Source organism: Lissotriton vulgaris, chromosome 4_1, assembly GCF_964263255.1.
Source record: "Lissotriton vulgaris chromosome 4_1, aLisVul1.2, whole genome shotgun sequence".
Lineage (NCBI taxonomy): Eukaryota > Metazoa > Chordata > Amphibia > Caudata > Salamandridae > Lissotriton > Lissotriton vulgaris.
Window position 1 is genome coordinate 1986099905 of NC_141691.1, and position 15496 is coordinate 1986115400.

Below are 15496 nucleotides of genomic sequence, written 5' to 3' on the forward strand. Positions count from 1 at the left end.
CCAAACTTCCAGGTGGCTCTCTCACACCCATTATACCATAATGCTGCAGTTATTACCTTATCAATGAAGTAAAGTGCCACAGCTCTTTGTCTGGTCTTCATCTCCCTGGCTTTGAAGTCAGCTCGATACTGTTTTCGGATTTTATCCACCACACCTTTCAAGCGTCTTGCCACTTCATACTTCTGCCAGTCCTTTTCTCCCTGTAAAGTGGCAATGAGCATTGATTACCTCACAAAATGTTTAACTCCTCTGAAGACACATCTGTCACTAACCACTGACATAGTTTCATATAAAAATAAACTTAAGGAGTCATCATATTTGTGAGTCTCACCTACTTTCACGCACACAGTACATGACTTACCAGTTACAACTCCTTAAGTCGTGCACAAGTGTTAAAAAATTCCAACAAATAAATTTGATATTTGCGAAATACTGACCCAGCATGCACTCTCAATTTTTCATCTTAACTCACAACCACAATTTGAACTCATCTGTTTATCACTTCAAAATCCAATACTTCGAGGGCGCGTCCAACCTCATTTTACTTTCTTTTGCATGCTTTCATTCAAGTCTTTCACACCATTATTTTTTCCCTCGCTCTTTTAGGTAAATGCAACGTTAAATTAGAAGGGTTGGCAGACGCCACCCTAGACCTTTCACTACCATTTGTCAGCCATATTATTTTTGACTATAAAAAAATAAGCTATTACTGTTCACTTTTTCTTAAAACACTGCTGGTCTAACCAGGCTTTTAACCAGGCAACAACGCTCCCTACTGCAACTTTTTTAATGCATTTCCAACTTCTGATGCTGCTGCAAAGATCATTCCTCGCTCCCCAAGTACTCCCTCTTCTCGCTAATATACAATATCACCTGAGAAAGGTTTGAACCCCAACATTTCTTTTACTTGTTTCTGTATTTTACCCTCCTTTATACTAATATCACACCCTTCACTTTGAAAGCAGATTGCAACAAAGATGTATTACAATACTTTCCTTTTACCACTCTTTCACTGTCTGCTTTACTATGGGAGAGTCCTGATTTGAGTATCATTCCCTTCCGCTCAATTTTTCAAAATGGAACAAAATAGAAAATTACATTTCTTGACCATAAACGTACTTTCTATTGCCCCAGCCAACTTAATGTTTTCCTCCGTCTTTTGTATCTTAAATAACATTGCCTCAAAACCTTCCTTTTTCCTTAACTGCACTTTTGCTTCAGAACATACTTTTCCTGCAGTATTCAAGTCAAACCATACAAGTGTTAAAGACAAAGTGTCTATCACCTTTTTCATCGTGGACCACTTGACAAATAGCATTTATAAAGTGCCCATCACCAGATTGAGTCTCAACACTGGTTTTCCTGCTGGGATTTCTGGCTTGAATAGTCTCACATAAATATATTTTGTTACTCCACTGTAAGGTACCCTCACTATTATGCTATATCTAGTTAAGTGCAGGATGGCTCTTACATTTTTCAACCCAACTTTCTCTCTACTGTCTTAAAACAGTTTAATCCACTCGTATCCTAGTCGCCATTTATTTTGTCACCATTAATCCTCACATAGGTATGAGCAGAGTTTGTCAAATGTGAGAGAAATGCGAAGACAATGAAACTATCATGCATGAGAAGCTTTACAAACTTCTTGTCCAGGGGTAACATCACAATTGGTTATCAAAAGTATCTTTGAGAAAATAAACTGACTACTTTGATCCAAATAACGTTTTAAAGCCCCATTTTTTTACATGGTGTGGTACTGGTTCCTCTGCTCAGTCAAAAAACCACTGCACACCCATAGGCTTAACAGAACATCTAACCAACAAGTTACTTACCTTGGGTAATGCCTTATCTGGTAGAGAAAGGAACTGGATATTTTTTCCAGCAGTACCTCTGTGTGACGGTGCGACTCCGTAGTGATGTCCACCACTGAAAGTTTTTTAACATTTTTCAGTATTGATTTTTCAGTTAGCACAACTCAAAAACAATTATACATTGTCAATGTAGGGGTACAATTCAGGTTGCTGTTGCCAAGTGCATCCTGTCGGTCTTGCTTGGATCACAATTAAATAGAATTATCCATAAATGTTACTACGAGAAACTCCATACGGTTGCGCATGTCGATTTATTGCACAGTCATTCACATTTTCACAATTACTCTAGCATTGCCACCCCCTTCTCACTTCCAGTTTGGTCACTTAGTGCATCCCCATCTCCTGCTCCCTCCGGTTCTCCGGTTTCTTTACCCACCAGGTAGTGCTGAAATATACTCCAGTAAGCTCTTGGCCTAGCTTGCGGAGGTAAGATCTCACTGCACAAGTTACTACTTATGTAACGATATATCTGTAAGAGACATTAGTGATAGATTCCTTACCTTAGAATATCCCCAGGTGTCAGACTGGATCCGGAAATTTCTTGCGTAGCAGTACCCATGCGCGTCGGTAGGCGTCGTCCGCGGCTCTGCATCCGTCGTGGGCGTCGTGATGATGTCGTCGGAGTACTTAGACGCCGCCTCTGCGCGCTGACGTCCGTTCTTATACACAGCTTTTCCGTGCCAGAAAAGCAGAGCCATGATAAAAACCAACACTGGTGCCATGAAACTGAAAGGGGATGACCTTAACCCTAGATATCGGTTCGCAGAACGGGGAGGATGGGTGGGTCGGTAAGGAATCTATCACTAACTAATGTCTCTTACAGATATATTGCTACACAAGTAGTAACTTTTGCATCTGAAAGAGACACGTTAGTGATAGATTCCTTACCTTAGAATAGATACCCCAGCAATACCAACCCTGGTGGTGGGTCTGCGTACCAATAATCACACCAGAAAGTCCTGGAGGACGGAACGGCCAAAGAAGCCATCTCTCCGGACTTGGCTGTCCAGGCAGTAGTGTCTTGCGAACGTGTGCAGCGAGGCCCACGTAGCTGCCTGAAAAATGTCCTGCAAGGGGACTCCTCAGCCCAGGGCAGTAGTAGTAGCCGTGGCCCGAGTGGAATGGGCCCTCAGCCCAACAGGAGGTTCCTTTTTAGCCAAAGAGTAGCACGCTTAGATGCACAACACGATCCACCGAGAGATGGTCCGTTGTGCACCGCCCGTCCTTTTTTAGCGCCCACATAACCAACAAAGAGTTGGTAATCCACCTGGAACTGGCGTGTGCGATCCAGATAGTATGAGAGCGCATGTTTTGGGTCCAGACGGTGGAGCCTCTCTTCCTCTTAAGAGGGATGCAGAGGTGGAAAGAAGGTGGGCAAAGTGATGGACTGCCCGATGTGGAAGGCTGTGACTACCTTGGGCAGGAAAGAGGGTTTTGTCCGCAACACAACCTTGTCCGATGGACAGAAAGGAAAGGAGGCGTAGAGGAAAGAGCCTGGAGCTCACTCACCCTCCTGGCAGAGGTGATGGCAACCAGGAAAGCAGTCTTAAGAGTAAGAAGACGGAGAGGACAGATATGAATCGGCTCAAAGGGAGCGCACATCAGGTAAGTTAGAATCAGGTTCAATTCCCACTGGGGCATCACCAAGGGAACAGGAGGGAAGATATGAGTGATGCCCTTAAAGAATCTGTTAACAATCAGGGACTTGAACAGAGAAGGCTGATCATGTAGCCTTAAGAAGGCGGAAAGGGCAGAAAGATAGCCCTTGATAGTGCCCAGAGCAGAGCCCTGCTGGGCAAGAGAACGAAGGAAGAGGAGAACCTCAGAAAGGGGGCAGAGAGTGGATCCACAGCCGTTGCTGTGCACCATGCCACAAATCTGTTCCACCTGCAGGCGTATACCGACTTTGTGGAGGGACGCCTGGCTGCCAGAATCACATTACAAACTTGAGGAGGCAAGTCAAATGGCCTCAACTGTTGCCGCTCAATCTCCAAGCATGGAGGTGGAGACTGGACAGATTCGGGTGGAGGACCGTCCCCTGCTGCTGCGACAGAAGGTCCTCCTGAAGACGCAGACAAATTGGGGGATCGAAAGACATGCTGAGTAGCTCTGAATACCAATATCTTCGTGCCCAGTCCGGAGCCACAAGGATAACCTGGGCCCGGTCGCGCCTGATCTTTTTCAGCACTCTGGGCAGAAGTGGTATAGGCGAAAAGGCATTCAACAGATCGCAACTCCACTCGCGACGAAAAGCGTCTCGGAGCGAGTGCTGCCTTGGAAATTCCAACGCGCAGAACTGATGACATTGCGCGTTCTCTTCTGTGGCGAATAGATCTAACCAAGGCTATCCCCACTGCTGAAAGAGGCCTTGCGCCACGTCCGAGTTCAGACGCCATTCGTGATCCATCATGCACCGACGGCTAAGTTCGTCCTCACTGGCGTTCAGGGAACCTGCCAGGTGTTGAACCACCAGGGTCACGCCCTGATGTTCCAGCCACTGCCAGAGGCGCAACGCCTCCTGGCATAGGGTCCATGACCCCACCCCGCCCTGTTTGTTGCAGAACCACATGGCGGTGGTGTTGTCCGTGAACACCTGCACTACACTCCCCCGGACAGAGGGGAGGAATGCCTTCAGTGCAAGCCGGATCGCCCGCAGCTCCAGAAGGTTGATGTGGAGCTGGGACTCCGCCGGAGACCAGAGGCCTCTGATCTCCGCCTCTCCCATGTGGCGCACCCAGCCCTGGAGGGACACGTCCGTCACAACTACATGCTCCGGTTGGGGTAGGGAGAGAGATCTGCCGCTGACCCAATCGCGGTCCGTGAGCCACCACTGCAACTGTCTTGCAGTGCCCTCCGAGATAAAGACGTGGTCGGACATGTTGCCCTGATGCTGGGCCCACTGAAACTTCAAGTCCCACTGCAGAGCCGCATCTGCCACCGGGTGTGATGCACCAGAAGGATGCAGGAGGCCATCAGCCCCAGAAGCCGCAGCGTCAACCTGACCGAGACTCGGGATAAAGGCTGAAAGATTGGAATCAAAGCCTGAATATCCCGCAGTTCGGGAGCATAAACCCGAAACTGCGCCGAATCTTGTACCGCTCCGATGAAGAGGAGCTTCTGAGAGGGACACAGGTGTGACTTCAGCACTTTGATGGAGAACCCCAGCAGGTGCAGGAGGTCGGCCGTAGTCTGGAGGTGACTGACGACTGTCAAATTACTAGCAGGTAAGTACAGTACTAATAGGCTTTGGAATCGCTAGATCATGACTATAGAATCGTTAGATTACTTCTAGGAGACCCAGGGGACTCGGGTGCAGTGTGTGCACTCTCACGCGAGATGCGGGACAAAGTCTATGGTAGCTAGATTTCACAGAGTTAGTGTTCTCGGGCGAACCCGACCTGGTAGGAGGAAAACGAAAGTGGATTCTGACCCTTGGATAGTGAGGCTATGCTGGGGCACCGAAATGCCGAAGTTACCTAGCCCAGGGGCTGCAGCTGCATAGGACTCAAAAGACGTCGGGAATCCTCGTAGACGGACCAGGAGCCTGGAAGAAAGAAGTTGCTGGCAGGCGACCAGTGAAGAAAGTTCGATGGATCCAAGCCTGGATCGAAGGAAGATGACACCTGAAAGCAGAGGGGACCAAGTTCGAGACTACTAGCCAGTAGTCAGTGGGCACCAGGAGGGCACCGGATGGTAGCCACCTCGACTAGGTGAGTGGGTGACGCTGTGCTCGAAGATCTCACGGACCAGGAGGCGTTGTCGGCGACCAGGAAGGAGGAGCGAGCTGTCCCACGAAGATTGAAGCTGTCGGCGTCGCTGGACCCAGGATTGGGCAACAAAGCCTTGGCAAATTCAAGCCCACGCGGTGGACCTAAAATGGCGTCTGGAGTGGACCAGGGGGGTCCGGGGTGCCTCTCTTGAAGAAGGAAGCAAGGGCCAGTCTGGAGCAACCAGACCAGCAGCAGTGATGTCGTCGGGCGTCGTGAAGAAGGCCACAAGCCAGCCGGCTAGTAGCCCCACAGCGCGGTGAGCACGCAAAAGCAGAAGGGCCCCACGCAGATCGTGGAGATGCTGGAGGGCTGATCTTCGGTGCTGGAGCTGCTCAGGGTTGGGGCTTCTCGGACCCCAAAGCACTCACCAGTGGAAGACTCGGTGGGCTTGTTACAAAGAAGTCGTGCAGTCTTGGCGATCGTCGGTCCCTCGAGGTCTCGTCGCACTCACGGTTCTCAGCTTTGCTGTAGAGGTGAGTAGAGGTCAGAGGTGCCAGGGAAGCCGGGTCTCGTCGAGCTGGGTCGTCGGATTCGTGATGAAGGACTTGCAGCAGACCGCAGTGTTCTTAGGATGGTGCCCGCTTGATGCAGGGTGACTACTCCTTAGCCACAAGGGAGAATCTTGAAGAAGGAAATCTTGATGTCTTTCGCAGAAGGTCGTGTCTTGATTCCAAAGATGATCTAATTTGAACAGGGGGCCCGCTCCTATCTTTATACTAAAAAAGGGGGCTGACCCGGTGACTAGGTCCTGCCTATGGGTGGGACTAGGAGGGGGGTGGTTACACCCCTCTGCCATGCCGGACTTTCCCAGGCCAGGGGCTGGTGTGCCCCTGGAACTGGTTCTGACCGGCCTATGCGTAGTGAGCACCGGGGTGCCACTCAGCAGTCACCTTCCTGAAAAGCCCTGCCTACCCAGGATACACAAAACCATGTCTGGGACACCGCCCCGGACAGGAAACCCTTTGTCCAGGCCTCCCTCGCTGGAAGGACTCCCAGCAGCAGGAGGTCAGACTCGTGTCTGTGGTGACAGCATCCATTTTGTGGAGCTGAGGCTTCAGTTAACTTTAACCGGGGTTCACAGTTACATACATGTCGTGTCCCTCTAGAAGGGTGGAATGCTAACCCCGTCGCCAGAATTGGCGAGGGGTTAGTATTCCAATTCGTATGACACCTTACTCGACATGTTTTGATAAAGCAATACCAAAGTTAGCATTTAACCGCGAGGATTATAATGCACTTAAGAGTATATGGTATGCGATATCATGGAACAGCTATTAGGACTTGGTTCCGCAAGCTGCAGACAGGCTCAGCTCATGCCAGAGCACCATCTCACACGATTCCAAGCACTCTGCCTTCAGGATTGTCAAGGCCTGCCATAGGAGTGACTGATAGGAATCTGTGTGTCCATTTTAGGGTTAGGTATAGGTATACTACACCTACAGCAAAGGGTGATTACACGACTTTGCCCCAGCTGTCATGCAGCCAGTTGTGTCAAATTTAGGAGGCCAGCCAGGGGTGGCATAATACATGCTGCAGCCCCTGGCAGCCCTGGGTACACCTATGCCCTGAGTTACAGGGTCTGATAAGGTGGCCCAGTACCAATTGGTAAATGCACCTAGGGTACATGTTGTAATTTAGAAAGAGAACAGCCAGGCTGTGGGTCTGATTGGCAGGCCCACAGCCAGAGAAAGTCGTAAACCAGTGAAACAAAAGCAAAAAAACTGGGTGCTCATAGGATTGCAGACCCTACTCTCCTACACCCCTAACCTGCGCACATGAGCTGCGACCACCGCCATCACTTTCGTGAACACCCGTGGGGCGCTGGTAAGGCCGAAGGGGAGCACAGTAAACTGAAAGTGCTCGTGGCCTACCGTGAACCGCAGGTAACGCCGGTGGGCCAGCAGGACAGGGATGTGAAAATAAGCGTCCTGCAAGTCCAACGCTACCATCCAGTCTCCAGGGTCTAGGGCAGCTAAGAGCTGAGCCAATGTCAGCATCTTGAACTTCTTTCGGAGGAAGCCGTTGACATTCCGTAGGTCCAAGATAGGGCGTAGGCCCCCTTTGCTCTTCTTGGGTACCAGAAAGTAGTGGGAGTAACAACCACACCCTACTTCTGGCCCAGGAACGGCTCGAAGGCCCCCTTGGCGAAGAGGGCCGTAACTTCCTCCTGCAGAAGTCTCAAGTGATCCCCGAAACGCGGTGGTACTGCGGTGGCATGGCTGGAGGGGACGTCTCAAAGGGGAGGGAGTAGCCCCTTCGGACGATTTGCAGCACCCACCTGTCCGATGTGACAGTGCGCCAGTGGTGATGGCGAACCCTGCCCCCCACTGGCGTCACATGGGCTTGAAATTTGGACTAGGAGGGTTTCGAGGTGGATGCTGCAGGGGTATGTGTGGACTGGCCTCGCTGTTGTCCCCGACCACCGCCACGGCGGTTCCCACGTCCACCACCGCGCTGGGTGGTAGTCTGCGACCCGTTGCTGGCCGGACGTGTGGGGGCACCCCTTCCTTGGCCACGAAAGGAGCAAAAGGAAGCTGTGGCCGTCGCCCTGGAGTCCTTAAAGTGCTCAAGCGCATGGTCTGCCTTGTCGCCAAAGAGTTGACGGCCATCGAACGGCATGTCCATAAGCGTGTTTTGGACATCAGCCGAGAAGTTGGCGGCCCTCAACCAGGCGTGGCCATCGCTCTGCCCAGTGAGTCAGTAGTGTCCAGCCCACACCGTATGGAATAACGTGCCGCATCTCGACCCTCCATAAGGGCTTGGCCGAGTTTAGCCCGGACCTCTACCGGGCATTCTGGCAGCACGTCCGCAACCGTATTCCACAGAGAGTGGGTGTAGCGGCCCAAGAGGCCCGCGGTGTTGACTGACCGCAACCCTAAACTTAGGGAGGAGAATACTTTCTTCCCGTATTACTCGTACCTCTTGGATTCCCGATCAGGGGGAGCCTCCAGGAATACGGTCTGGGAATTAGAGGCCTGGATAACCAGGCTCTCGGGGGTGGGGTGGGTAGACAGAAGGCAAGGGTCGCCCGGAGCCGGGCGGTGGCACCTGGCCACGTTCCTATCCACAGGCTCACCTGTAGCGGGCTTAGATCAAGTGCTCATAAAAACGTCTGATAAGGCCTCAATAAAAGGCAGCAGAGGCTCGGCCGAGCTTGACTGCGGTTTAAGGACCTCGGGAGGAGGTTAGTCCTCACTGCCGCGACGGGGAGCTCAAGGCCCAAGGCCTTGGCCGCCCTCATCAGAACCACGCTATAAGCAGCCCCCTCCTCCGTAGCCACGCTAGGAGGGGAGACAAAACCAGTGTCGGGCGAAGTGTCCAGACCACTGGCTTCCCCAAGCTCTCCTGTCCAGGAGACTGAAGACTGACACTCACGTGTCAGAGGGTCCTCAGACCCCTCCCAATCCCCCTCATCACCCATCGCCCGGTACTGAGGCTTAAAGGATGGGACCGGGTCATAGAAATAGAAAACTCCAAACGCCGTCGGATACAGCGCCAAGCGGCGCCGCTCCGACGCCAGACCCGAATCGAGGGTAGGACCAGGGACGGAGTCATCCTGGGACGGCGCCGGGGGAGACACCGTTGGGGCCGGCGAGGTCGTCCTGCGGTGACCCGGATCGGGAGCCAGATTCAGTGGGGCCCTGCAGTGTCAGGACCTAAGTCGCCGACGGCGCCGGGGCCGCAGCACCCGACGGCGCAGGAGCCGAAGCACCCGGCCCGCTGGGGGACCCAGTCGGGGCTGCTTGGCCCGAAGGCGCCGCGGAACCCGACGGAGGAGTGAGCGACCTCATGGCCGAGAGGAAGGCCTCTAACTCCTCCGGCGTCACGTGCTGCCCAGGGACCGGCGGGTATGGAGCAGGCTGCGGACCCGCGTGGGCGGTGTCGGCCGAACCCCCGTCCGCTTCGCGCGAGCGTCGAGTGGTGTGAGAAGAGCGATGTTGCCTCTTCGACTTCTTGTGCCTCTTGCCGGAGGACTTAGAGCCCGAAGACCGATGACAACTCCCGGAACTGTGGTGACTCCGGCCCGCGACCTCCTTTCGGACCGGGACCTCAAGCGGCGCGGGGAGGACTGACGAAGCTCGAATCGCTTATGGGACCGCTCCCGTCTAGCTTTAGACGTCCGGGCCCGGCAGTCGGAGCAGGACTTGTCGTCGTGGTCCGGGCCTAGAAGGCGCAGGCACTGGCGATGGGGGTCGGTAACCGACATCAGTCGGCGCTCGGTTTGAACCCGGGCATCCCTACCGGCACCGTCGGAATCTAGAGACTTCAAAAGTAGATCAAAAGGATCGTAAAAAGTTAGTAAAAAATTGACTAGGGTACAACTTTTTCCGGATCTGCGCTTGCTGGCACGGAAAAAAGAAGAACTGACGTCAGCGCCGGAGGCAGCGTCTAAGTACTCCGACAACGTCATCACAGCGCCCACAACACCGACGACGGACGCGGACGACGCCTACCAACGCACATGGGTCCTGCTACGTAAAAAAATTCCGGATCCAGTCTGATGCCTGGGGATATTCTAAGGTAAGGAATCTATCACTAACGTGTCCCTTTCAGATATAGGCGTCAGATTGAGCACTACAATAAATCAGGTCTCTAGTCCATTCCTCCGGAGTTGGAATCGGGCCCCTGAACCATCGCATCGCCACTCGCCTTTTAGCAAGTAACAGTTCCATCGTCAACAGCTGTCTGACCGCTTTATTGATCACCTTGTTGGCAATTGGCTCTACGCAGCAATCATAGGCAGCTGATTCACGTAGGCCATATCTGGACAACCTTTCTGGTGTATAGTATGTTCTATTGATATATTTGAAATGGATGAGGCGATGCCTACCATTTAACAATATTTGTTTAGTTACAGCACAGCAATATTGCCATTCCTTGTCTCCAATTCCCCACAACAAATCTCTCTGCCAGTCCTGCCTCACTCACTAATGTAACGTCCTTCTGTATTCTTGTGTGATATTATAGAGCCTAGAGACCAGCTTGGCAGAGGTGGAAGCTCAGATAGTGTGAGTGAGGGCTAGTACCTCAGGTGGTTCCCGGAGACTTTCCCCTAATTGTGCCTTCAACGCATTTTGTATTCTGAAATGCTGATAGCGAACCAAAGGTGAAGGAATATGAACTTCAGCTAATAAATTCTTCCATTTACGGAATTCCCCATCCTTGAACAGGTCACCTACTTCTGGAACGTTTTCCCTGGGAAGTGCATTGGAAACCTCCCTTTCCTTGCCTGCCGGGAGCCCGGTGAACCATTCTAGAGGTGTCAAAGGCGAGTGCAATAATGCACCCGCCTGTCTATCAAGCAGATTGCGCCAGGCATGAATGGTGGGGTTAAGAGAGTCCAGTAAGCTGTGCTTTCAAGTGGGCATCTTAAAAAGCACCTGAGGGAGGGTGTCTGGGTCAGCTGCTATTTTCTTTAAGTGTGGGATGGTATCCATGCAGGAGTGTGTGAGAGCACTGAGCTGCTCTATAATATAATTCTAGATCTGGCGCGTTGAGACCCCCATGGAATATAGCAAAGTGAGAGTATCCCATTTGACTCGGCGTGGTTTACCCGTCCAGGCTATTTTGGTACTTCGAACCCTGGTCCACGCGCAGCCGAGTAAGGGCTGACGCGATCGGACACAGGGATTGCCGCCATCTTGGGGGTGGAAGTCGGGTAGTGCTCCAGCTTCGGGATGCCTTCTCCCATACCCCACCAGTACATAAGGAACCACAGTACCCGTGCGCACAGCGGGCGGGCGCGACGGACGCACGCCTACGGGCACGCGTCTGCGCCCGTCCGCGCCAAGTTTGCGTCAGGCGCAGGAAGGGGTGGGCAACTCCAATCAGCCCCATTATACTAGGTGAGCGAGCTTTTGAACCTTAACATGGGAACAGGTTGTCCCCGTAAGATCGATATGAATAAAATAAGGGGGCCATTCTCATGCAGGTCCTGTCACTGGAACTCGCCCTGGTCCTCAGTTAAGACAAGAACCCCCCCTACTAATACCATTGCCAACACTTCTTATCTTAAAGGGGGATTGATTAATGCACGGTCCATGGGCAGCCATAGTCAGGATATACATGATCTCATCCTGGAATTAAAGTTAGACTGCCTTTTTATAACTGAGACTTGGCTGACTGAGAATAGCAACCCAGATTTAGCAGTAGCTCTGGCTAAACTATTTTCCAACAGGACAGATTGAAGGGGAAAGGAGGAGGAGTGGCGGTGGTGCTCAGAAACCACTTAAAATGCCACACCTTTAATTTAGATCCCCTCAAAGGAGTAGAGGGACTTGGCTTTTCCATTAAGTTAAATGAGTCTTCCTCCTTCTCAGGAGGTTTGATTTAACGCCCCCCAGGCAGTGCCACTGTGTTTTAGGAATTGCTGAGTGACTCTCTAGGGCAACTGATGCTTCGTTATCCTCACTTTACATTATTGGGAGAATTCAATCTACAGCTCGAATCCTCATCTGACACACTCGCACGGAATTTTCTTCAAACTCTAGAGATTTATAACCTACAGCAAAGAGTAACACAGCCCACCCATCAAGCAGGTCACACTCTTGATGGGATATGCACAAACCTCCCCCTTCTGGAGACCCAAACTCCCGTCTCACAAATCTGGTCAGACCATAGCCTGATCCCTTTCCATATTCAGGTATTACGTCTCCAACGACCAGCAAAATCCAGTCAACCTCCAGCTAACCTCGTCAATTGGACACTAGTGGAGGATAATTTCAAGCTCAATCCAATCGCTCAGGCGCAGATCCCTAATTTGTCTGGAGATACAGTACAGGACTCTATGTGTTTCCACACTTGGATGCAGCAGGAGATCAAAACTAGAGTTCCACCTAAACGCCCCAGGGGAAGGGGGAAAAGTGGAAAGATAAACGCCCAGTGGTTTACACCAGAGCTAGCTAAAGCCCATCTAGTATGTAAAAGAAGAGAACGCAGTTGGCGTAAAACTTATGATCTTACAGACAGAAGCCTCTACATTCAGCAGAGGAAACTATCTTCATGCCATCAAAATCGCTAAGAAAAACTTTTACATCAACGCAATAAATGAAGCTAAGCAAAAACAAAAAAAAGGTGTTCTCCATTGTCAAGGCTTTTACATATCCAAGAGCCTTACAACCGGAAATCCCACCATCCTCAGAATTCTGTAACCAGATTGCAGACTTCTTTGAGGAAAGAATTGCATTAATACAAAAGGATTTCCCACCACCCCGCCGATCCCAGTCACCCATCCCATCGGCCTGTGGAGAGACCATGACAGGCTGCATCAGAGCCTTTACTCCGGCCACACTCTCACAAACTCGGGAAGTAATCCTGGCATGTAAATCGGGCGCTCCCTCTGACTTATGCCCCCCCCCCCGAAATCTCCATCAACAAATTGACGTTGTCAACCCCATTATAAACGGGATTGTTAATGCTTCCCTGAGTAAAGGGGTTGTGCCAGGAGAATGGAAACGAACTATTGTGAAACCCCTCATGAAGAAACTGAAAAAATCTAACACAGACCTCGATAATTTACGCCCAATTTCACTCCTCCCGGTCCTTAGCAAGATAACCGAACAAATGGTCTATAGAGAACTAAAAAGCTATGTAGAAACACACAATATTCTCCACCCCCAGCATTCGGGTTTCGGTCCTCACCATTCTACGGAAACGGCTCTGATCGAACTCACCGACTCTATAAAACTACTACAGGATGAAGGGAAGAACGCCGTCTTGATCTTAATAGATCTCACGGCGGCTTTCGATACCATCTCCCATTCTATTCTGATAGATAGACTTAGAGATATCGGAATTGCTGATGTAGCACTAGACTGGATAATCTCCTTCTTGACAGATGAATCCCAAACCGTTTCCCTGGGCCCTTTCCTTTCTAAGGAAAAAAAGGTGCAGTCTGGAGTCACTCAGGGCTCCATATTGAGCCCAATATTGTTCAATATATACATGATCCTCCTCATTTCTTTAATTGAGTCATACAGCATATTGGTGACATCGTTTGCCGATGACACTCAGCTCATTGTCCCGCTGGAGAAAAACTCCACCGATGCTGAGCAAAATTTAAATAAGTGTCTTAGGGATGTCTTTAGCTGGATGGATCATAACCACCTTAAATGCAACACCAATAAGACTGAAAATCTCCCCATGGGAAAAAAACACCAATTCTGTCCTAGCAAATGGTGGCCAGAGGATTCCCCTGCGCCCCCACAAACTGTGATATCAGCCAGAAATCTGGGCGTCATATTTGACGCCGAATTATCCTTCGATCAACATGTCAGGAATGTTGCAGGAAGCTGCTTCAACATCCTTAAGTCCTTAAAAAAGTTTTTTGACTTTCTTCCCACCGACTCAAGAAAGGCAGTGGCAGTGGCCTTAATTCTTGCACGACTTGACTATTGCAACGGATTGATGGCAGGCGTTAAAAAAGCCACACTGAAAAAACTCCAAGGCGTACAAAATGCAGCAGCTAGACTTGTACTCAAGTTACCCAGGAGATCGTCAGCCTCGGCTGCCCTGACGATTCTTCATTGGCTGCCACTACATAAGAGGATACTGTTCAAAATCCGTGTCATAGCCTTTCGTGCATTCATTTGCACAGGCCTGAGGTACCTCATCCGGCGATACCCTCACTATAATCCCCATAGGACCTTAAGATCCTCATGCCAAAACCTGATCAAGTTGCCGAAATTCAATTATAAAACCAAAGGAGGCAAGACCCTTTCAATTTTACCCTCCAAAGCCTGGAATGCAATTTCGAAAAACCTTAGATCCTTAAGTCAGGAAAGCCAGTTTAGGAAGCAACTCAAAACATGGATTTTTACCCTTCCAGATGATTATGTAATGTCTGCTATCTAGTTTCCAAATTATAACTCTTGCACACTGTCTATCTAGCGCCAGAATGCTCCTTTCGGAGCGATAGCCGCACTGTACAAATACACAATACAAATACAAATACAAATCAAGCGCGATCTCATCTTAGAGAATATGTGCGCCGGGAGAAACATGGGGATATTTTGAAAGAGAAATAACAGTCTTGGAAGGACGACCATCTTCAGCAATGAGAATCATCCCATCAATGTGAGGGGTAATCCTATTCATCTGGTCAAGTCTTCCTCAAGCCTAACCAGGGCTTTCCCACAGTGGTCAGTAAGGACTACCTCTAAATCAGTGTGCACCTAATAACGGACCGAGTCTGTGGTCCACTGCAATGGGAAATCCATGTGAATAGGTTGTGTAGACTGGGTCAACAGGAAAATAATGGATTTGTTCCAGTTGATCTTTAAGCCAGGCACCTCCCAAAACGGACCACCTCAGTTAATAACTGAGTAAGATGAGTAGCAGGCTCTCATACATATATGAGCATGTTATCAGTATAGGCTGATGCTATCAATTAGTAAGCTGGGAAGCACACCCCTCTAGGACTATGATATTCCTCAAGAGTACACAGCAGAGGCTCAGCAACCAGCACTTATAGCAAAGGGGAGAGGGGACATCCTTGTCGTGTGCCTCTAGAAATGAGAATAGGGATTGTTCGTTTATTCCCCAATTTGACTCTGGTTACTGGTGCCTCATACAATACTTTTACCAGCTGGAGAAAGTCTTCTCACACTCCGAAACGTCTCAGTATCGCTTCTATGAAAGGCCATTTCACAGAGTCAAATGCTTTCTCAGTGTCTAGAAAGACAGCTGCTGCATTGACTTTTGGATTTATATGCTGAAAAGCAGCAAAGATGATTCTAAGGTTAGATGTTAAATTACGCAACGGAACAAAACCAGCCTGCTCTACTCGCATCAAGCTAGGGATCAGGGGTGCAATTTGGTTGGCCAGTATTTTAGCGAAAAGATTCCTATCTACAT

The 15496-nt window shown here is 50.2% G+C and overlaps 1 protein-coding gene across 2 annotated transcripts in view; it reads right to left on the reverse strand.

Annotated features, from left to right (window-relative positions):
• Positions 1-15496, reverse strand: part of TOP1MT (DNA topoisomerase I mitochondrial) — a 1598136-nt gene that overhangs the window by 571272 nt on the left and 1011368 nt on the right. For both annotated transcript variants that reach the window (XM_086966300.1, XM_086966301.1), the window contains one exon: positions 57-200. In XM_086966300.1, coding sequence (XP_086822426.1) covers positions 57-200 — 144 coding nt within the window. The remainder of the gene's footprint in view (positions 1-56; positions 201-15496) is intronic.